The sequence below is a fragment of the Pyrus communis genome, chromosome 5 (assembly GCF_041283825.1).
Source record: "Pyrus communis isolate YQ-2024b chromosome 5, ASM4128382v1, whole genome shotgun sequence".
NCBI classification, from domain to species: domain Eukaryota; kingdom Viridiplantae; phylum Streptophyta; class Magnoliopsida; order Rosales; family Rosaceae; genus Pyrus; species Pyrus communis.
Window position 1 is genome coordinate 10,088,848 of NC_142569.1, and position 23,175 is coordinate 10,112,022.

A 23,175-nucleotide genomic window follows, 5' to 3' on the forward strand; every position below is an offset into this window, starting at 1 on the left:
TTTGTGAAATTAAACTCTTATTGTGATGCCCGCATGAATTTGCAACTCTTGTAATAGCACTGTTGAGTTTTCTGTTTACACAAATGAGTTCTTCATTTTCATTTTTTTTTTTTTTGGTTTTGTTTATTAGTGAATTTATTTGTTCTTCAGATTTTAGTGACTGGGAGGTTTTTTTTTTTTTTTAACAAGCGATATTATCTACATTAAAGGAAAGAGGGTGGGCTTAGCGGCCTCATAATGGGTTAGTAATAATTTGGTTCAAATTCGCCTTTAGCGAGAATCGAACCTAAGACCTATCTCACTTACAAGTGAAGAGAAATATCACTAGACTATAGTACTAAGTGACTTGATTTTATAAATAATATAAGCAATGGCTGGAGATCATATACCAAAGAAAATAGGCAAGCTATTCGACTTTCTCCGAAGAGAGTTTAGAGAGAGGGTTCCGCCTTCTGTCTAGACTCTCTCCCCTACCACTTGGTTTGCTTTAATCTATCAACACAGCTAAGAAATCTTAGAGAGCAAAAGAATACACAAGAAGAATAGAGAGAGAAAGTAATAACCGACTTAACAATCTCTGTTTTTATTGAATGAATACTAGTTTTTTCTACAATATAAATACCTCCCGGTATAACTACCATCTGACATCAAGAGCTCAATAACAAACTGACACATGACACTCTTTTACAATTGACACTTGTCACAATCTAATCAACCTTATACTCTAACATTCCCCCTCAATCTTATGCCAAGAACAAGCAAGCATAAGATTGGAACCATGAGATGTAAACAAAGGAGAACATAAGCCTATAGTGAATATGTTTGCATGCTGATCTGCAGAAGCAACAAATTGGAGAGAAATGGTGCCTTGTTGAACACGTTCTCGTACAAAGTGACAATCAACTTCAATATGTTTGGCTTTTGAGTGCAAAACAGGGTTTGTTGCTAATGCCATGGCAAATAAATTATCACAGTGCAATAAAGGAGGAGAAGGACTATCAATGTGCAAATCTTTTAATAGTTGTTGCAACCACACAATTTCTGCAGTAGTCGTTGCCATTGCCCTGTACTCGGTCTTTGTTGATGATCTACTACATTGTGCTATTTTTTAGAGCTCCAAGAGATAGGATTAGAGCCAATAAAGACAACAAAACCTGTAGTAGACCTTCGATCATTGGGATCACCTACCCAATTAGCATATGTGTATGCTTTCAATCCTAATGAGCCAGGTCGAAAACATAGACCCCATCTTAAGGTGCCTCAAAGATATCTCAAAATCCTCTTGACATCAACATAGTGAGATTCCAAAGGTGAATGCATGAATTGACAAACCTGATTCACATAATAAGCAATGTCTGGCAGAGTAACGTTAAGTATTGTAATGCCCCTACAATACTTCTATAAGTTGTGGGATCTGAGTAACACGAACTGCCATGATTCAACAGCTTTTGATTTGGATGACACGGAGTTATACACGGCTTACATTGGATCATGTATGTTTTATGCAGTAAATCTTGAACATACTTATATTGATGCACAAACAGCGCTTGAGCTTGATAGTCAATTTGTAAACCAAGGAAATAATGAAGAACACCTAAATCCTTCATATCAAACTCAGTTAACACAGCTAAGAAATCTTAGAGAGAGAAAAAATACACAAGAAGAATAGAGAGAGAAAATAATAACCGACTTATCAATCTTTGTTTTTATTGAATGAATATTAGTTTGTCTACAATATAAATACCTCACAATATAACTACCATCTGACATCAAGAGCTCAATAACAAACTAACACATGGCACTCTTTTACAATTGACACTTGTCACAATCTAATCAACCTTATACTCTAACATAATCTTGGTATTTTCAGCCGCCCTTTAGGGGCAACCCTTTTTTTTCTTTTTGTGGCAGCTTTTTCACCCTCAGTGGTGGCTTCTCTGCCGTGTGTGGCACCTGTGCTAAATTTGGGTCATAGAATTCTTCAATATATTCTTCTCCCTTAGGAGGAAAGATATATAATACAACTTTACTTACCAAGCAACGATACGTAATAAAGTTTACCTTAATTACAAGGAAATACAATTAAGAAACAAATCCCGCTACTTAGACTCAATTATGCCAAGAATGTCAACTTATGCTAACATTCTCTCTCAAGTTGGTGCATAGATGTTGCTAATACCCACTTTAACAAGTGAGTTGTAGAACGCTTGACTATAAATTATCATTGTCAAAATATCTGCCAACTAATCTTTTTGATTTTACGAACGAAAATTGAATTTACGTCTAATTTTTCCTTAATGTAATGTCTATCAACTTCAACATATTTAGTACTATCATGCGGGATCGGATTATGAGAAATATCAATGGCAGCCTTATCATCACAAAACAAGTTTGTCACATACATGAGTGAATACCCAAGTTCTATGAGCAACCTCCAAAGCCACAATAACTCACACAATCCTCTCGCCATACTTCTGTATTGTGCTTCTACACTTATCATGCTTTAAGATGTATTTTTAAAAAGTATAACACTATGAAACTTATATGTAATGAAAAGCTTAATAATTGTCATACAAACTAGACGATCAGTTCTGCATGGTCAATATTCGATTTTTTTCAACATCAAGATGGGGTGCATGGTATGATAAATTGAGACTCGTTAACATATAGAATTAATGACTCACTCTAATAGAGTAGGACTAACATGCACTCCTCGGAATAACGTCTTAGCATTTTTGACCAATAATACAATGTCATGTCTATTTATCAGCATAACTTTCCCGTTATCAGTTTGGGCCGTCACAGTGTTGAACCTAGTATAGTTAAGTCCTTGTACCACTAATGGGCCTGTACATGGACATTAAGCCCAAGAGGAACTTGAGGTAATGTGGTCCAAACCTTCCAATAACCCTTGGGGAGTTCAGATGAAACGCAGTCTAAGTAGCATTATCCGACAACGGCGGAGTTTTGGCGCCATCCCCCAAAAAACGCCGAGAGCAATGGTGTTAGAGCGAGCAATTCCGGCAGCAACAAGCACAACCTTCCTCGCCAACCCCAAAGTTCCCGCCTTTTTCCCAACTACCAGCCACTTGGCCTTCGCACGGCGCCGTTTCAATCTCAAATGCTCGATGGAGTACAGTAGAGACCAGTACAACGGCAGCGGGAGCAGCATTCAGGTGCCGATAGCTTTCCCTAGACCGGCGGAGGTCCAGTGGAAAAAGGAGCTGTGCAATATGGTGCACCTCATCGGCGTCGTCGGTCTTCCCGTCGAAATAAAGCACCTCCCCTCCGGAAAGGTCCTCGCTTGGACCCGCCTCGCCGTCAAGAAGTCCGCCACCGATACCTCTTGGTAATAATTCTTTATCGATTTTCGGGGTTCTCGGGTTTATTCATATTTTGCAGTTGATGGCATCCATTCAAATTTTGGATTTTGATGACTGATGCTCAGTTGTTTTGCTCTGATGCTTCCAAATAGTGTGGTTTTGCTCTGATTCAATCATATTTTTTTTGTTTGAGAGAATGTGAAACGTTAAATTCAAATGGGAATTTGACATTAAAATTTCTTTGAATGTCTCGCAATGCATAATTTTTTAGGAAATATGCAACAACAGAACCGGTTACAAACTTTTTAATAAAAAATAGAACTTGGTAGACACTAAACAGACAATAAATCGTATATAAAGCCTATTGTTTGTTAAGTTTGTAACCGGTTCTCATTGCTCATATTTTCCACGTTTTTCAGTTAATATAATCTTAGTAAAACTGTGAATGCTGCTGTGAGTATAAGGAGTGTGGGAGGGAATTAATTATGAAAATTGGGTTTCCTTTTCTTTCAGGATCAATCTGACATTTTGGGATGAGCTTGCACATGTTGCTTTTCAGCATGTAGAGAAAGGCCAACAAATATATGTATCGGGCCGGCTGATATCAGATTCTGTTGAAACCGATGAAGGGAAGCAGCAGACCTATTATAAGGTTTTTTGGCTTCTGGTCTTTCTAGTTGTAGTGAGATTCTGATGTTTGTTTGTTTAGAAAATGAATTTGATCTGATGCAGGTAGTTGTTCAGCAACTGAATTTTGTTGAAAAGGGCTTTTCATCGCCGGCCATGAAAGATCACGACTCTGATTCCTTTACAGCGGGCAAGTCATATCTTCAGTAACATGAGTCTAGATAAGAGCAGAAATACCATTTGTTCTTATTAATTTTATTCTTTTCTTGCAGGCAGAAATCTTGGCAGCAATGCCACAAAGAACATAACGGAAACCACTCAAGAATTATGGCAAGCCTTCTTTGCTAATCCAGTTGACTGGTGGGATAATCGGAAGACCAAGGTACTTTATTTGATCCCTATATAAGTCGACAATATGTATTCTTTCATTCTTGAGCACAGGTTTGTATCCACTGCAAGGCCGGCCCTGATTAATAGTTCCAATTGAAAGTAGTCATAAAAAATACTTTCATATGTTTACTTTTACTTGAATGTAACACGGTTTTCGTTGTTTGTTTTTATGGGCTTTTCATTTGTTTGGTCATTAAATATGAACTTCAATACGGAAAAGGAGCCAAGGATCAAACATTACAAAAGCTTAAAAACATAGAAGTGATTTCTCTTATGCTTGTGTAGGCCCTAGAAAAGAGCCCTGATCTGAGGAGTCCTATGAACACGAGTTTGGTAGATATATGGATTATAGACCATCTGAACTTTTGGGGTCCTGTACAAGTGCACCGGTTGCACCTGTCCATGGCCGCCCCTGTGTGTGCACAAATGCAAAAACATTGTTGGTGCTGCAAGGACGAGAAGAAACTGTGTTTTACACTGTTTCTACACATGTCGATAATAAATGTTGAAATAGAAATGGTTGGGAATGGAATTCATATTTACGTTTGTTAGACAAGTGCTCGGTTAATGCCATATGTGCACATGTAAACTTTTAATTTCATGTCATCTGCTGTTTGTTCAGATTTCTGATAAGAATATGAGAAAAAAACTCACTCTTGTTTACTCGGTTTTGTTTTATGATTTTCAGAGGAACCCAAAATATCCGGATTTTAAGCATAAAGATACTGGAGAAGCCTTGTGGATTGAAGGCCGGAACAATCCGCCATGGGTGAAGTCCCAACTTGCTATACTGGATGCAAGAATGGGGACCCTTAATGACCAAGAACATAACCTGTATACAGATATATTTGCCGGTGATAGTTTTTCGCCTTTCTAAGTGCTTGTGGTGCTAGCTGTAGGAAACCAGTCTTTAAGGCGTAATTTATGTATAGTCACTATCAATTTTTGGTGGAGATACTGAACAAATCGGCTTTGTTTCTATATTTTGTAATCTTGATTTGCAATTTATATGATATGCTGGTGATCTTGCTTTTCATCCTTCTAGAACTTGGCAATGACTTTACATTTTAGAATTTTGGCCTGGGATATCATACCAGTTTAATTACAGTAACACCAGAAAGCAATCGATGGAACGATAACTATTGAAGAACTGTACAGTATAGCTAAAAAAAGTAATGGAAATTGCCATTAACGAAAGGTACGAAAAGATGAATGGAGAAACAGCTACATGTATTTGGATCTACACAAAACTGCTGTATATTAGACTTCGTGTGACACGCCCCGATCCTGATGTCTGAGGGGTTGTGGGATGGCCACGTGCTGGTAGACAACCGAGGGTGACGCAAGTTATTTAATGAATGCATATGTCGAGAACATGTGAAACATGCATACGAATTTCGCGCAAATTACACAATGTAATATTCATATACAAACCTTACCAAAATAATATAATAATATTCAACCGTCAATAAAATGATAGTGATAATGCATGACATGTTCAGAGCATAGATCTAATTCAGAATACAAGTGGAAGGTGTGACAAAAAATGCTATTACAAGTGATGTCGAAAGCAGAGAGGATGACTCGATATTACTGGTAGGGGAATGCCTCGTAGCTCGGATCGTATACCTCGTTCCTATGTCCTGAGAGGGCGCAAAACAAACATGAGTGAACTAAGTTGATATATAAGTAGTACTAACATAGTTATTCAACAACGTACTAAACCCCAAAGTTTATGAAAACTTATATAGCATAATAAGTAATAGGTTTTCCGAGAACCCTAGCATGTCATAAAACTTCATAAAACATATATCATATATAGTGTGCTTAGTAGTGGTATCATTTCCTGCCCGAAGGTATATAGAACTCTTCTGACTGAAGCCATATAAATATCTTCCGCCTGTAGGCACTACAACCCCCGGCCGAAGCCAATATAAGTATCTTCCGATAAAGTATGGTATTCCAAAATATTCTCAGTAAAGCATGATATCTCATAAAGTGTAAATCTAATTTACTCATAAACGTTTCATAAAATGTAACCACTAAATCATATTTTTCATGTATGGATTTCTAATAGTAAAATATGCATTTTAGAAGGGGTCCACTCACAGATACTTTGTTGTCGAAGAGCCGTGCGAATGGGAGGGACGGAAATGCTGCTAATAATTGTACCTAAGCACATAAAGCGTCCAATTAATAAAACTCTACCAGAACAATTGAATTTCGAAAAACGGACGTCATAAATGGATTCAAAACATCGAAAAACATAAGGGGGGACCTCAAGTACCCCCACGCGTCGCTGCATGCGCCCAAGCCCAATTATCAAGGTGGTGGCCCCAAAGGCCACGGTCCACAGTACCTACGGTGGAGGCCCGTGGAAGGCAGACGCCCATGGGCGGCCTAGGTTCTGGTTTGGTTTCTAGGCTGGGTTGGTATTTGGGCTTGGGTCAAGGGTTAGTGGCCTGGTTCTCAATTGGGTTTAGGCTTGGGTTCTTTGAGCTAGGCCTAAAGATGGGCCAACAGGTTTCAGGTTTTGGCTTAATAACTAGGCTGGGTTCCATGGTTCAAATCTTTGGGCCGGACTAGGGTTGTGGGTCTGGGTTTAGGGCTACTGGGTCGGGTTTAACTTGTTTTCAGGCAAATGTTTGGCCGATTTCTGGGTACAACTTCAAACGCCTGTAACTTCTTTGATACTCAACCAAATCAAGTGATTCAAAAACCAAAGTTGTAGTATTCAACGAGTTGAAGAGAATGGTATAAAATGGCTAACTCGCCGTGGTTTGGCCGGAAAACTAGGAAAAGCAACTCCGAGCTATTTTCTGCATTTAACACGTATGTACAACTTAAAACAAGCTTCGATCTGCTCTTAAAAAACATCCCAAGAGTTTCTATAAGTTTACCTTCGTCAAAAAATTCACAAAAACCACCGGAGCTCGTTGGGGAAGTGATCGCCGTGACTGCCATGGTGGAGCACCAACTCGACCTGGGGTTCTCCGGGTTGCACGTCCAGGTGGTGGTTGTTGTTTGTTATGTGTGTGAGTGAGTCATAGAGAGGAGAGGGAAAGCTTGCAGAGAGGGAGAGAGCTCGGGGAGAGTGGAGAAAGTTAGAGAGAAAGAGAAAGGGAGATAGAAGAAGAGAGAGAGAGTATTAATATAATACTAAAGGATAGGGAAAATATCCCAAAAAGGAAAGGGAGATCCGGGTAGGGTGAGGGGCTAAAGGGACAAAATTTCCATGTGGGTCCTCCTTGGTTTGCAATTTAAGAACGTAATATATGAAACACAAAATATTCGAAAAACATTTGACGTTTGAACGTAGGATTTTCATTATAAATTCGAATTTGAATCCGTTTGCGTCTACACGTTCGTGGCGATAAGTACATTAAGAATCATTTGATAAAATTAAAACTAAGCGTTTCAACGAGACGGTCAAACAAGGCCAATTCAAGGGCAAAATGGTAATTTCAAAAGTCCGTTAATATGAAAATACGCTAAATTTGGGACGGGATTTCACATTGTGTAATCTTATCGTTATATATATATAACCTAATATTATTAGGACAAATGGAACATGTCATCCTCTCTGTACAATTTGCATCCCAGGCTTCCCAGCTAATAAGTTTCTTGTCCCGGTACCTTGTTTTTTAAGCAAATATCGATTTCGAAAACAAAAGAAAAAAAAAAGAAAGTGTATTGTCTGAGCTCCATGTATATCAGTGTCTTTTCCTGTAGTTTTGAGGAGTTTTAAGTGCCTCCTTAATGTATATATTCATCCCTCTTTTTGCATGCCTTCAGAAACAAGTAGTCAATCTTCTGGCTTCCGATCCCTTCATAATTCTCAGCCTATTGCAGGAAGAAACAAACATACTGCAACCACAACAAAAAAGAATCATTAGATACGAGTTTTTTCAGAGATCGAACGGATCATATGAATTCTAAAGGAAACTGCAAAGAGAGGGTTTTAATCGAAAAATATGAACTTACCTCCATGGGACATCTCCAACAAGCATCCAGTCACCATCTTTGTCTTCATAAGTCGGAGCAAAATCCGATCCATTAATATTGGCTAGGTTGAACATCTTCTCTAAGGCCTTGATGAGTTCCGGGTAGCTATTGTAAATCTTGAGATCAATCTTTCTCAGATAAGGAGCTCCATCGACGCTTACTTTCACGTACACATCGGACTTTTGCAGTTGCAAACTGTTTTTCCTGTAAGATCTGATTGGAGGCCACCCTACTACTTGTGTCCTGCACACATTTCAATCATTAATTAGCAACATGATCACTTAACTAAAACTTCTTAATCAAATATTAACATGAAACTCATAGTCCATATATGAACGTTGCTTACTTGGTGGGAGGGGCATCTATGTGATCAGAATTTGTACAGCATTCCTCAGCTGTTGAATCCGGCGAGGCCCTCTTGTTATTCTTTGTCATAGGAGGAGATGCTGCTGCTTTTTTGTTCTCAGGCTCCTCGGAGCTTCCAGGCAACCCTAATCTTAGCTCAGTTGCCTTGAAATTTAGCTGGTCTTCCATCTTAATCACTTTGCTAACAAAAACCCTAATGGTTTTGCAGATTACAGGCGAATTTGCAGAAGGAGAATAATTAAAGAGAAATGTGTTTAGGGTTTGTTGTGACAGATTTTGATTGCTTCAGTCAGGTGGAGTTGAAGTTTGATTTGATTTCCTTGAGGAGAAGATGTGATGGCACTCAAACTTTTATAGGAATATTGTGAGAGGGACAATATACTGTTAGGTGATTTTCATATTTCATGGTGCATGGCAGCATGAGATTCACTCATTATTTCATGAATGGCAACATCACATGCTGTCCCCCACGCGTTAGTTCAATGACCAACCACAGGTGGACTGTTGGACATACTGGAATTTCAAAGCGGGGCCTACGCACTCTACCCATCGATTACTTGATTAGCAATGTTACGAAAATCACTTTGCATATCACATTTCGCATTGTAGACTGCATCTCTAATAAACTTGAAATTTAAAGATAATTGGTTTCTTAAAACCCATTATTTCCTCTCTTCTCACTTTTTTAGTTATTGGATTAATCGTATAATTCAAATGAGAATCAAAGAACAAAAATAAAAGAATGATGCAAAAAACAAAAGAAAATGAAAGTATGAAAATTACTACTTAATTTAAAACTGATGTAGAGATGTGTTTCACAGTATGATTTATAAATAGTGATACAAAGTAGTCTTACTCTTAAGAATTATATTTCAAACCGGTGTTTGGAACACACGTCCACACATACGCAAATGTGTGAGTATAAGTTATTAATGCATTTGAGACCTAGAATACCTCAACCGTTAAGTATTTTTCTTTACACATAAACAATTGCCCTCAACATATTTCTTCAATTTTATTAGAAATTAGATATGCAAAATCATTTTGTTTAATTTTAATTGATTCGATGTGGGTGGTATGAATGATTTCTTGATTTCGGTTAGACAAGTGAAGATATGGATGCTACTCAGATCAGGAACACCGTGATGTATGGTGCCCGATTGGAAGGGGACAAAGGAGGGACAACCATAGCCGATGCTTCTGAAGACCGCGGACTGATAATGGACGGCTGTGATCGGCAGTTAAGGCAGGCTTGGGACTGTTCACACAGCACCATTGATCAGGAGGATGGAACGGAAAAAACAGGCCCATGTGACTGCATACGGTCCCATGTGGCTGTTGCGGATTGGGTAGGCACGGCCATGTGGGCAGAGATAAGTGGGACCGGAAATTTAATTGGCCTGTGCTTACATGACATGTGGGATTCCATGTGGTATGGTCAGCTGACCTTTCCCGCCCCCTTTGCCTCACCCTAACCCTAATCCATCTTATTTCTGGTGGTTGACCGTTGACTGGCTTAAACTAATACATCACAATATAATACATTATAAAAACATCATTTTAATTTTAGTTCACAATATAATACAATATTAACACATGGTTAAATTTTCTAACGAAAGATTTATCATTATGTTTATTTGAACGATATGTTAAATAATCTAATTTAAAATACGAAAAAGAAAATTTGAATCTTGATAGAAAATAACACATTATTTCAAACAATTTGACTACGTTCAAGTCTGCAAACACATATGATATTTCAAGAACAAAACAAAAGCATATTTTATCCAAAAATATTTATATAACATCTATGCCTTTAGGAAGTAAATGAGATATGATACCAATATGCATGCATGTGTGTGAATTTTGAACTCTTTTCTAATCATCCAATTTGAGCCTTTTAAGAAGATGGAAATATAATATACAAGGTGATGAAAGTGACCACATTCGTGCATATTATTATTCGCGCAATTCCAAGAACTAGAAATAACTCATGATTATTATTAATATTTATGACAAAAATGTATTAGAAAGTATAACTTTGTCTTGTATGTGAAGCAACAAATTTTACATGGATATCTGATTTGCAAAGTTGCTTAAATTTTAGCGTGAACATCTTTTTCCCATAACTAGCTACTTCCCAATGTTGCATCTTTTGGATATATCAGCGTTTTTTTAGGGTTTCCACTGATCGATTCATGCTTTAATTACCATTCCACAGAAAGGAATACATATTCGAGTTTTTTTTTTCTCCATCAATTTTGGTTAAAGACCATGCATGCTTGATCATTCACAAGATAAATAAATTTTTTAATAAGGAGAAGAAGATGAAGTTGAAGAACGGACACCGACACGACCTAGTTAGCTGGTTCGAAGCAACTTTTGGAATTGGACTGCCAAATTCTGAGTTTTTGACAGGGAAAGATGCACATGTACACACAAGGAGACAACTCAGAACTGATAAGCCATGCAAAAAGGAGGAGCAACGGACAAGAAAAGTGTCAACATTAAGCCATTCAATATTGAACACTCTTTTCTGTGAACCCAGCTAGCTAGGGTTGGCTAAACACTTATAATTATAATACGGCAAGCAATATACAAGGAGTTTGTAGTTCAAGTCTTTATTAAGAGCATTTGCTTTCACACTCGAGGTCCCCGAGTGAGTTCCCGGTCAACAAGGACCGCTGACAAGACGACTGTGATGGTCGGGTCTACCACCTTCAATCTTCGTCATCTTCATGAATAGATTGGGCCACGGACTCCCAGGGCATTGATTTCTTTGTGTCTGTCTATGCCTTCGCTACTTCCCTCTTATTATGTCCATGCATTCTGGCCATCGTAATTAATGATAGATGAGATGGGGCAAATTGGAAGACAAATGTACATACACGTGTGACATGATAAGACCGATTGCTGTCGATATCAAGTGGGCCTTAATCCACGCGTGGGTGCAATGCAACGCACAAGTTTTGAGTTTTTGGAGTTTTAGGGCTTTGAAGGGGCTGAGAAGGTCCATTACCAGAAGAGCTTGTCCCTTTAAAGCTGAATAAATGGTAGTCCGATATATATGGGGTTCTGGCCCGTCCGCCATGACATGCCATGCATACCCATATTTCAAGTCGTGTCTCTTCATGAAGCTTGTCACACTCAAACATTGTACATACAGTGTGTGTGTATACATCATCACTCAATTATATATGAACGATATGCTGGCAACAGTTGCCCACACTCTTGGGTGATGTCAGTCAGATGTTCTGTGAGACTACTCAATTGTATCGACGGTCAACAATCATTTACGAATGCATGAATAATGTTGTGTCGTATCACTAATTAAAACTACCATTGTGTAGGTTTGTCGCTAGGGTCGGCCTTTAGCAATGACAATAGTTTACGTGCCACGAATATACGGTTACCGTGGTGTCTCTTGTTGAGAAAGAATGAGTCTCACATTGATGGGAGAAAGGACCTTGCATGGACTTAGAAGTAAGTTAAGCTACTCTCCATAATGCAAATTGGTTTTATGATGGAACCTCAACTTTCTTCATGATATATATCAGAGCATGCAGGTTGTCCCATGTGTGAGGCCAAATGACCACACGTGCCTCACGTCACTCCGTTGTTTTGTCCATGTGTAAGGCTTGAAAATTCGCCACACGTGAGGGGACGTGTTGAGAATGAGTCTCAAATTGACAGGAGGAGAGACCTTGCATAAGCTTATAAGTAAGTTGGGCTACTTCAGGTGGAATCTCAATTTTCTCCATCTCCTACTTATCATAGTGTCATATAGAGAGAAGCTAACACATGTCATTATTAACATTTAGATACCGTACATATCATGCATATAGTGTCATGTAGAAAAAAGTGTGACCACCCCCGGTCTGCATCTGCAGGGAGGTCCCAACTAGCTACACAACGTTAATGCTAATGGAAAGCATAATGTAATGCGTGTTCATACTCTGTAGTTTGTACTTAGATTTGAATTGGCACCTTATGTATAGAAATATTTATTTCTATAATATAAAAGGTCTCGTTACACCTTCACCTATCTGTATAAAAAATGAGGCATATGTTGCCAAATGAACAAGTAGCACAGAAATCTTCATGTCATGTTAAACCGTTGATTCGATACACACACGCACGCGCGCGCGCGCGCGCGCGCACATATATATATATATATATATTAGTAAACAGAAAACTACTAAACGGTAGATCGGTCATCTATGTGCTATACATTAGCATGTGTTGCATGCATGAACTGCAGCAGGCAGCAGCTGCGACTTCTATATATATATATATACCAAGATTAAACGGAGGATTTACATTTATATATAACGAACTTGATTACGGGAATAAAAAGATTCCATGCATAGAGACTTGGAGAACAAAATTATACTGCTGATTTTCTATTTAAACCCTAATCCCGAAACTATTTGACTTTAATCTCTTTTTAACATGCATGACACCGTCCAATGAATGAAACAAATTCTAGCTGTGGTGAAAGGAGGAAAGGGAAAATTAATAGAAAGGAATAAACTAGCGTTACCTATATATATAATCATTGAATAATTATTGTTTACGTACCAACAAAAATTAAAATTATATACAAAGAGAAAATGTAATGATTGTATTACAATGATTACTGATCATGATCAAGCATTTTGGCAGATGGGTGTTGCATTATACATTTTCTTGTTTATTATGTAGTACATATATATAAATGAAAGTCTAAATTTTTTATACTATAATGATATATGTCAAAAGTTATATATATGAACTTACTCATATATAATGAATCATTCCTCTTTACTTATAGATCACTATTTCACACGTATGTATAAGTAATTCATTCAAATAAACAAAAATGAAAGGTTGTGTATACATATGAGGATTAGACAGTTGGTTAGGAAATGATAATTTATCCGCTCTCTTACACCTGATTTGAATCTTTCTTTTCTTATATTAAAGTAACGTAGAATATCGTGTTGTTGAGAATAAAAGAGAAACAAATTCAGATACAAACATGTTAAATTATAATTTGTCTATATCGAGGAATAATTCATGACATATAAAGAGTAAAGAGCGGAATAATTTTTTGTTAAAGAAATTTTTCTAAGTATCGAGTACACAAGATAGCTGGTGTTCCCCACGAATGGGCACATGACACCTGGGTTTCTTCTTTTTATATTTCACATGTTAGCACTTGAGTTACCATCTTCCTATTTAGTCCCTAATACTCAACTTTTTAGAAAATAATAAATAAAAAACAAAAAAATTTAAATAAAACACAGAACCCAGATTCTCGTTCTGGGTCTTCGACCTCCACCCCACCCTTCTCCCCCTCACCTATCTCTCTTTTTCCCGTCCTCTTCCTATTTTTAATTCTACTCCTCCTTACGCCGGAGAATGATCTCATAAATTGCCAACAACACTCCTACACTTTGATCGGAGATCGATGGCTGCGGATCTGAAGGTCAGAGTTGTCGTCAATCATTCTCGGCTACTATGTAAAGCTAAGAATGGAAGAGGAGAAAGGAAAAGGTAGGAAGCGAGAGAATTTAATGGGGTTTCTCCAGTGAAAATATCAGCTTTGATGGAGGTGCGCGGTGGTTGGGTGAGTTATTGGCGGCACATGGTGGGTTGTGCTGTGAGAGGAAGGGTGATTATTTTCAATTTTTATTTCACTTAAGGATAAATTAGGAATTCTAATTGACAAAAAAGTATACTAGTTGACATTTTCTTAATTAAAAGCTAGATAATTAGGTGTCTGGCTTTTATTGGTTAGGAACACCGGCTCAACTAATGTATCCGGTACCCAGAAAAATTTTTCTTATTGTTATATGATATCGAATATGAAACTTTATCTTCACTAGATATTAGAAGATCATCTATCTAGCTAACCTCTAATTAATTAAGCATCTTGCTTGATCAGTCTGTGAGCAATAGTTGAAATTATGACGGTTCTTCTCTTCGACTTTTTTATTTTATTTTATTTTATTGATGCACGGTCAATTGGTCAACGTGTCATTTTTTATCGTGACATTTTATTTTACTAATTTATATGGTGAAATTAAAAGAAAAAAAGAAAAGAATAAGAAGAATAATCAAATCAAGAAAGAAAATGTGAAGGTGGGTCAGTGACTCAGTGGGATGCCCCGCAACGCTGCACATGGGATCGGGTTTGACGCTTAGGGTGACAGACCCCACAACTTCACATGCTCCCTTATGTGGGCCCAAATCCAAAAATCAATTGCACAATAAATCTTACTAACTATATGCCTAATGGTCCCACTCCATTCTCCTTAGACTAGGTTTTACAATTTTTTGCATAACTTAATAGTCTGACACAAAAATAATACGTATGGGTTAACTCATTAACAAGTTAAGTCATTATCAGGTTACTTGTTAAAAATTCATTAACAAATTGAGTTGTTATCAGATCATTCGTTAAGAACCCGTTAAGATAATGGGTATGACACACAAAGAATACAAACACCATCTTTTACCAGGTCTAGACACTATGTAATAGTAATACTTGAAAGACAAATGTGTTTTTACATTTTCAAGTAATTTATGTGGCAATGTAGTATACGAATACTACATATTTAGTAATTTAATATGACGTTATTCGTTTGATTATTTATTGAAGTAAAATATGATGAGAAGAGTGACGTTCCAACTACACCTTAAGGTTTTAGCCCTATGCAGTGAACCTACTAGCTTTTAATTTCCCTATGTTGAGGATTTTCTTGTACTCAATTGAAGTAGTTTAATCCTATTTATTCACGTTCATTGATATGTTGAAAATAGGAGTCCTGCTTGTAATTATATAGAGTGGAGTACACTGATTAATGGGTTAAGACTTTCGAACCCAGGACCAAATTCTTCTCTTGCAACCTTCACTTTTCTAAAACTTGGTGCAAATTTTATAAAAATATATTTTCTTTAACAGATTTGACATGATACGATCCGTTAAAGTAACAGACATTACATGAAAACGTAAAACATGACTCGTTTGTTATGCTTACCTCCAACCAACCAAAAGCAAGAGTTTCAAGTATTTTTATATTTGTCGTACATGGAGTTTAGTTAAGTTAGCCATAGCAGCTTGATCTATCGTATGCACTCAAGTTTGAATCGTCATTGAATTTAGATGAATTTAGTATAATTGTCTTATCATTTGTTGTTCTTTACATTTGTCCAAAATTGACACTCTTGAGTAGCCCTCGAGTAGGAAAGCAACTTACATAGAATCGACTTATAGCCACCTTAGCTTGTCAGTCAAATCGTACATGCATGTGGAGAGAATTTACACATAACATTGTTTTCTGAACGGGGGTGTTACATTAACATTGAATTTATTTCATGAAAATTATTCTTCCCTGGTAAACGTGATCGCACCACTATATTTTGCTCTTCTTATTTATTAGTATCGATCTCCAAAAATCATTAGTTAATTACTAGCTACAGATCATTTTAGAAGACCCAAAGATTACTAACTCCTATAATAGGGTTAGGTAAATGCTAGTGTTTACTGATTTTGGGAGAATGCTGACATCAATTAAGTATATGCTCATGAAATTAGTTTCATTATTATAAATATGAGACTCAATATACATGCGTACATATATATATATATATATATATATATATATATATATATATATATATATATATATATAAGAACCTATTTACACACTTGTAAACGACTGACTAACCGTAACAAGTTCCTAAAGTAATTTTGATTTGACAAGCCATTTGTGCCAAAAAATTGAACTCGTGGCTACCAAAGGGTGCATACATATTTGGTGTAACATCAGACAGATGATGGACACCACAGTATTGTGAGCATGCCTAACAACAAACAGTTAAGAGTGCCAGTCAAATTATTGCACGCACTTTCTGCTTTTTTCTTCCAACAATTTCTTTTGGTGAAGCGAAATGTAGCACAGAGTCGGGGATACCAACCCAACATTTACATTTTGCATGTTTCACTACACTATGGTGTTCCGACCAAAGAAAAAAACTAACACTATGGTGGACTTATAGGAAACACCAAAACATGGTGGTATATATACAATGATAGGGGAAAACAAGCTTTTGACATATATTTTGACACACATTTTTGAGGTGTATGTCAATGATTCGATTTTTTATATATTTTTTCAAATATCATGTCTATAAAAAATATTCAAATTCAAAAGCACATATGATGGCTGGATTAATTTTAGTGTTTTTTTGTAAAATTGTATTCATCCATTTTCTTCACTACAAATGAATGTTTTTGGATTTTTCTAATTTTTTGCAAAGACGTTCGGATCGTTGAAATACATTACAAAGTGAGCTCTACAAAATGTGTGTCATAAGCAAGTGTCCCTAAATCTTAACCCATATATATATGTATATCAAGTTATTTTAAGTTGTGAAGCGATTTTCGCTCTCTTTTTTTCTCTTCATACACATTTATATGTATATATGGCCGTTATATTAATCAATAAGTCAAAGTATCATCAATAAACAAAAATAAACATGGGTGTAAAAAAGATAATAAAGTGTGTAGAAATTAAATCATTTTCCCTTTTTAAGTTTTAACCCCATATTTTTGGATATTCTTAACACACACATTGATCATCAATGTTAAGGGTTTTGAGCAATAAATAAAACATGAATAAAAGTGAGACGTCTACTTCTAAATAATTCTTCACATTAAGTTTGATAAGTCCTTCTGACTATGATTTTAGAATAATTCATTGATTGATTGTTTCAATAAGGGACCGCCAAAGAACGATATTAATTAATTAACAGGATTACGAATTAGAGGTTATTAACATATATCCCTTGTTAGCCATCAACGTGTGGATCGATTTGTCACTTATCAATTGTTCTGGATTTGGTGATGTTTAAATGATTGCCAGCCATATATATGTATCGATCGATCGTCTAATAACATAAAAAGAAATTAAAACCAACCAACCAACCCTAGCTAAGATAGATAGATAGATAGATATATATATATATATATATATATAGGAAACCTTTAAGGGAATGGATTTCCATTTTTTTATAAAAATGGGGATTAGTTGTGGAGTCCACACCACATCAAACTTTAACGATCCGAACCATCTATTTTTCAAGTTGCACCTCATAGATCATCCTTGCAAAGTATTAGCCAAATCGGAAATGTTTAAGACATCTAATTGAGTTCAAAGAAATTAACGAATACTTTGTTATATAAGAAACAATGAAATTTTATCTTGATAATTATATAGCAAATGGTTTTGGACTGAATTGAATTTTTGTAAAGATAATCTATGAAACGAGACTTACAAAATAAACTCATTGAAGTTCGATGTGGCGTGGACCCCACACCTAATCCCTATTTTTTTTTTTTTTAAATGGGGATCCCTTTGCATAAGGGCCTATATATATGCACATCTTGCTAGATATAAAGAAAGGAACAACTTTGAGCATTTTCGGGATATATATCTTACAAATATCATGGTTATAGATGCCAGGACTTAAAACAAGAAAGAGTTAGAAGTCAAGAAAGAAGACAATCCGTAAAGTAACTGAGAGAACTAACATGAATGGACGGTCTAATAGTAAAGAATAATTTGTAAACTAAAGCAGACTAATTAAGTCAAACTTTCGCAAGCGCTCATGTAAAGTTTACTTGACGAAATTATGCATGTGTCTAATAAAAAAACGAACCGTGAATTTTCAATTCAGTTTTACCTAAAAGTAACTTGTAATTTTCTCAAACGATCTAAGTTAAAATGGAATTGAAAAAGGTCAATAATGAGAGTTCTCAAAGTTTGGCTAAAGGCACGGTTGGGATTAGAGAATTGTGTTATCAGCATAGTTTAATTTATTCCCTAGAGTTAGCCCTAAAGAAGTGAGAATAAAGAACCCTAGCTAGTTGGTAATACACATATATAGCTGGCTGGCTCTCCCCCTCTCCCAAGAAAGAGGAAAAGAAGATCAATTGGTAAGTGGACTAATTTCTTGAGCTCTGAAACTTACCGATCCAATGCTTGCACTTGCATTGGTCCTGGATATATCTTCACAATATTTTACCGATATCATGACTGATGGCCCCCTTTACGTAGCTCATCCCCATCACCAGCTTTCCATTTGTGATTTTGTAACCTTATTTCGGGTTGTATTGAAATACGTATATAATAAAGGAAAACTAATGAAAATAATTTGAAAACTTTAAGTTTTAATGATAAGGACAAAATAAAGGGTAAAATGAATAGTATCATAATTGACTTTTTAATGTAAAAATATGATTTTTAGTTAAAATGAATAGTAACGTGAGTTTTTCGTTAAAACTCTTATATAATAAGTCTAATAATTAGTAAAATACAGTAATAATTATAAATAATATATTACTATTGAACATGAATATAGTATATGGTGGTTGTCCACAGTGGAGAGTCCACGATCCACGCCCTGCACACCACAATCATAGGATAGATAACAATCACTCAGTGGTGTCGTCACGTAGCCCAGCAGGGTTGTAGAAGCCAGCTCATGCAGTCTGCCAGGTGTCAAGAACCCATTTTCGGGTATACGGTGCACCCATTGCATATTAATACCAACGCGAGCCCAAACAGTTGAGAAATTTTTAGTTGTAACGGGAATACGGATGGTACATCACGTGTTTTAATGCAAATGGTGAAAATTTTTAATTTTTAAGTTATTAACATTTTAACACACATAACCCATCATTTATATAAGAACACGAAATATACTATCTTATGTGACGATCACACTGAAAAATCTCTCCAAACAGTCCCCCACTTCCCCCACACGATTATTATTATCTCCATAAAGATCACATATCAAACATCAACACAAAGAAACATCAAAACCCAAGCTAGCTACCAATATTACAGAAAGAAAGAGTCTAGAGAGAGAGAGAGAAAGTTTAGAGAGAGAGAGAGAGGTTAATCATCTCAGATGGGGTTTGAAGAGACAGAGCTGAGGCTAGGGCAGCCGGGTGGTGGTGGTGGCGGTGGCCGTGACGGAGATCAGGTGGTGGTGATGAGGAAGAGAGGGTTTTCTGAAACTGAGAGTAAGATTAGTACTGATACTAGTACTTGTGTGGATTTGAAGCTTAATCTTTCTAATAGTTCTAAGGCGGCAAATAGTACTGGTGGGAAAGATGGCAGTGCTGATAAGTCCAAGACGAACAAGGAGAAGAACAACCACCTTGATCTTCCGGCTTCCGATCCAGCAAAGCCTCCTGCTGCCAAGTAAGTTGTTGTTGATGATGATGATTATGAAAAGTATGAACATGCATGTGCGTGCGCTTCTTGTTTTTTCCATTCAATAATTGATATGATGACCCTAATACTATAATATAATGGATGCCATCTAATGTATATATGCTATCATGTTCCTGACTCATGAGACTTTTTTTTACCTAGCCATATGTATCTCTTGTCAATTTAATTAATTAGTACAAGAATTAATACAATCAATTTTTGCTCCATGCATTTCTCTTAATAAGATTTCTCTACTTCTGAAAATTTGAAATTTTTTCCTGCTAGGAGAAAACTAATTGAGGAACCCAATATATAAAGTTCTTCTAGTTTTCGATACATGCTTTTGTATATTATTTAATTGTTCCTTTTCTCCGGGATATTTTTTCATCATAAAAATGAAAGGAAAAAGGAATAAAAACTGAGATTGATCAAATTTGATTACTTGACATATATATTATGTGTATAAATTTATTTACAATTTTCGGCACTTAATTTATTGAACATATATAGCAGCGAGTAGAAGATAGAATTTGAATGAAATTAAGAAATTAGATACTGCACAAATTAGTTGTTATTATATAGAATTTATTCATGTAAAAGACTTAGCTAGTGAGTATCATTAAATTTTGAATATATAATAGGAGTAATGCTATTCATACCACATTTTTATACCACTTTAGCTGGTATTTGATGTGACAGCCATATCATTTGAAAAATTTGCAAAACCCAAGGAAAGGAAGGAGAAAGACTACTCGTATAACACAATCATCATTTAATTAATAAATTTTTCTTAATTATTAGTTTATTAAATAATGAACTAAATTTAAAAATCTGACTAATTCAAATGATGTGGCTGTCCACATCAAATGCCATCTAAGATGGTATGAAAATGTGATACAAAAACATGGTATGAATATCATTACTCATATAATGATCTTTTTTTTTCTTTGATACAACCGATGTTGGAGAGAAGAGAATTGAACATGCTTATATAGAATTTCAATAAAACTAAATACTCTTAATAACTTGAGCTTACAAATACTCATGTTAAATATAATGGGTTTAACAATAATGGAATAAAACACAGTATCTTATAACTAACTAATGAACATGATGTTAGGCATGGAATTATCTAATATTACTATTAATTAATAGGGCACAAGTCGTGGGTTGGCCACCGGTGCGATCTTTCCGAAAGAACATGTTCACGGCGGTGCAAAAGAGCTCGAATGACGGAGAAAGTGAGCAGATGAACAAGGGTGGCAATAATAATGCAGTTCTGGTGAAGGTTAGCATGGATGGTGCACCCTACCTTCGCAAGGTCGACTTGAAGATGTACAAGAGTTACCCTGAGCTCTCTGATGCGCTAGCCAAAATGTTCAGCTCCTTCACCATTGGTAACTACTATATTTATATTTTGAAAAACGATTTATGCATACTCTGTTAAATTGTTGTCCCTCAATTTTTTTAGATTTGATCAATTTAACCTCTAAAAATAAATAAGGGTGCGTAAGGAGAAAAAAATGGGTGTGCTGAATCACCTCTCTTATATTTTTGGACCAAGTTAATATTATTTGTTTGTTAAATTTTCGATTATTATGATACTCGGGAGCAATGTTATAAAATTTTCAATCATTGAAGGAAATTGTGGATCCCAAGGAATGAAGGACTTCATGAATGAGAGCAAGCTGATGGATGTTCTCAACGGTTCTGATTACATTCCAACATATGAAGACAAGGATGGTGATTGGATGCTGGTTGGCGATGTCCCATGGGAGTAAGTTTTTCTGAAAATTAAAATCTGAAAGTTATTTTTGTTAGTTTTCAAAATTTGACGTCATATCAATCAGTTTATATTTTTCTGAAAATTGTATCTGGTTACCAAACAATTTTTTCAGTTTTTTAAAAACAAAAATAAGAACAAGAACTGAAATAAATTGTTTACCAAAACCCCTCAATATTCAACTTTAGATAGCGTTTTACCACAATAGTGGAAAACAATAATACCTATGTACCTTAATGCAGATTTGATCCCCACCTATCTCTCTCCTTGCCCTTAACTTTTAACAATTTAACTACTAATGTTATCATCTATCGACAAAAAAATTATTTATTTTAGTTAACATTTTCTCTCGTGCAAGCAGGATGTTTGTTGAATCATGCAAGAGATTGCGCATAATGAAGAGCAAGGAGGCTGTTGGGCTTGGTTAGTATCTATCTTCAATCACTATAGAGCTAATTAACCACTATGAATCATATTTGTCCTTTAATTTACTAGCTTACTAAAACATGTTGATTGTAATATTTTCAGCACCAAGAGCCATGGAGAAATGCAAGAACATAAGCTGAAGCACTAGTAACGAATAATCGTTACAGCCTGCTCCTTTAATGTCGGCGCGGTCAAGGCAAAACTAATCGAAAACCATCGAAAACGTGATGGATTGAGCAGGTTGTTCGGATGATTGGATACGTTTGCTTGTAAAATTAATGATATGGTTTGATCGTTAATTATATGTGTAATTATTTAAAGTGAGATACTTAGAATTTGAGTTTTTACCATGGACAGACCCATTTAAACTCGATCGATCGATCGATCAATTTTAAGTACGCTCAAGGACGCTTGGTGTTTGCTTGTTTAGTATTAATAATTGGCTTGCCTGAGCACAGTAATGTAACATATGATTAATTTGTTGTGTTTAACTTTTGTGTGTAATTTTAGAGGTATATGTCGATTTTCTCTAACTTGAAATCAGCTATCAATTTAACTCCAGAACTTAAATTTTGGCCAATTACTCCCTAAATTTTTATTTATAGCTTAATTCCCCCTGCAGTTAAGTCTCTCAACATTTCATCTATGGTTTCATTAGTTTAGAGGGCAAACTATCATTTCATATGATAAATAATTAATTAATTAATTATTGGGGGAAAAAAAAAAAGAAAAAAAAAGAAAAAGGAAACATGTCAAACCACAAACAACCAGTCTCCCATTTATCTCTGTTGCTCTCCTAGTGCTACCCGAGCGTAACCCCCCTCCCCCTTCCTCTCCCACCCCCAACCTTAAACCACCAGCCACCCAAATCCCCGTTCCATCCTCCCCGCAACCCCACCTTGTCGTAGCCCACCCACCGCCATGAAAATCCTGATATGTCAGGTGAGGTTGGTGCTGCTTATTCTTCTCCTTCAGCGGCACATAG

The 23,175-nt window shown here is 36.1% G+C and overlaps 3 protein-coding genes across 3 annotated transcripts; 2 read left to right on the forward strand and 1 right to left on the reverse strand.

Moving 5' to 3' along the window:
• Window positions 1-2,885: 2,885 nt before the first annotated feature.
• LOC137726891 (protein OSB1, mitochondrial) lies at window positions 2,886-5,376 on the forward strand. The gene is made up of 5 exons (XM_068465841.2): window positions 2,886-3,349; window positions 3,837-3,975; window positions 4,056-4,144; window positions 4,227-4,332; window positions 5,029-5,376. The coding sequence occupies exons 1-5, from the start codon at window positions 2,886-2,888 to the stop codon at window positions 5,215-5,217; spliced, it is 987 nt and encodes a 328-aa protein (XP_068321942.2). The 3' UTR covers window positions 5,218-5,376.
• A 2,407-nt stretch (window positions 5,377-7,783) lies between these two features.
• Window positions 7,784-9,045, reverse strand: LOC137726814 (auxin-induced protein 22E). Its single transcript, XM_068465776.2, has 3 exons — window positions 8,692-9,045; window positions 8,325-8,588; window positions 7,784-8,207 (listed from the first exon to the last, which is right to left on the reverse strand). The coding sequence occupies exons 1-3, from the start codon at window positions 8,877-8,879 to the stop codon at window positions 8,132-8,134; spliced, it is 528 nt and encodes a 175-aa protein (XP_068321877.2). The 5' UTR covers window positions 8,880-9,045; the 3' UTR covers window positions 7,784-8,131.
• A 10,307-nt stretch (window positions 9,046-19,352) lies between these two features.
• On the forward strand, window positions 19,353-22,681 carry LOC137725771 (auxin-induced protein AUX28). Its single transcript, XM_068464551.2, has 5 exons — window positions 19,353-19,969; window positions 21,137-21,378; window positions 21,623-21,758; window positions 22,126-22,187; window positions 22,293-22,681. The coding sequence occupies exons 1-5, from the start codon at window positions 19,674-19,676 to the stop codon at window positions 22,328-22,330; spliced, it is 774 nt and encodes a 257-aa protein (XP_068320652.2). The 5' UTR covers window positions 19,353-19,673; the 3' UTR covers window positions 22,331-22,681.
• The last annotated feature ends 494 nt before the right edge of the window (window positions 22,682-23,175 follow it).

Coding starts and splice junctions, on each gene's coding strand:
- LOC137726891 (XM_068465841.2), top strand. CDS start 2,886: ATGTGGTCCAAACCTTCCAATAACCCTTGGGGAGTTCAGATGAAACGC. Junction 3,350..3,836: donor TCCGCCACCGATACCTCTTG/GTAATAATTCTT, acceptor CTTTTCTTTCAG/GATCAATCTGACATTTTGGG. Junction 4,145..4,226: donor GATTCCTTTACAGCGGGCAA/GTCATATCTTCA, acceptor TCTTGCAGGCAG/AAATCTTGGCAGCAATGCCA.
- LOC137726814 (XM_068465776.2), bottom strand. CDS start 8,879: ATGGAAGACCAGCTAAATTTCAAGGCAACTGAGCTAAGATTAGGGTTG. Junction 8,589..8,691: donor ATAGATGCCCCTCCCACCAA/GTAAGCAACGTT, acceptor AAATGTGTGCAG/GACACAAGTAGTAGGGTGGC. Junction 8,208..8,324: donor GTTGGAGATGTCCCATGGAG/GTAAGTTCATAT, acceptor TTGTGGTTGCAG/TATGTTTGTTTCTTCCTGCA.
- LOC137725771 (XM_068464551.2), top strand. CDS start 19,674: ATGGGGTTTGAAGAGACAGAGCTGAGGCTAGGGCAGCCGGGTGGTGGT. Junction 21,759..22,125: donor GTTGGCGATGTCCCATGGGA/GTAAGTTTTTCT, acceptor TCGTGCAAGCAG/GATGTTTGTTGAATCATGCA. Junction 22,188..22,292: donor CAAGGAGGCTGTTGGGCTTG/GTTAGTATCTAT, acceptor TAATATTTTCAG/CACCAAGAGCCATGGAGAAA.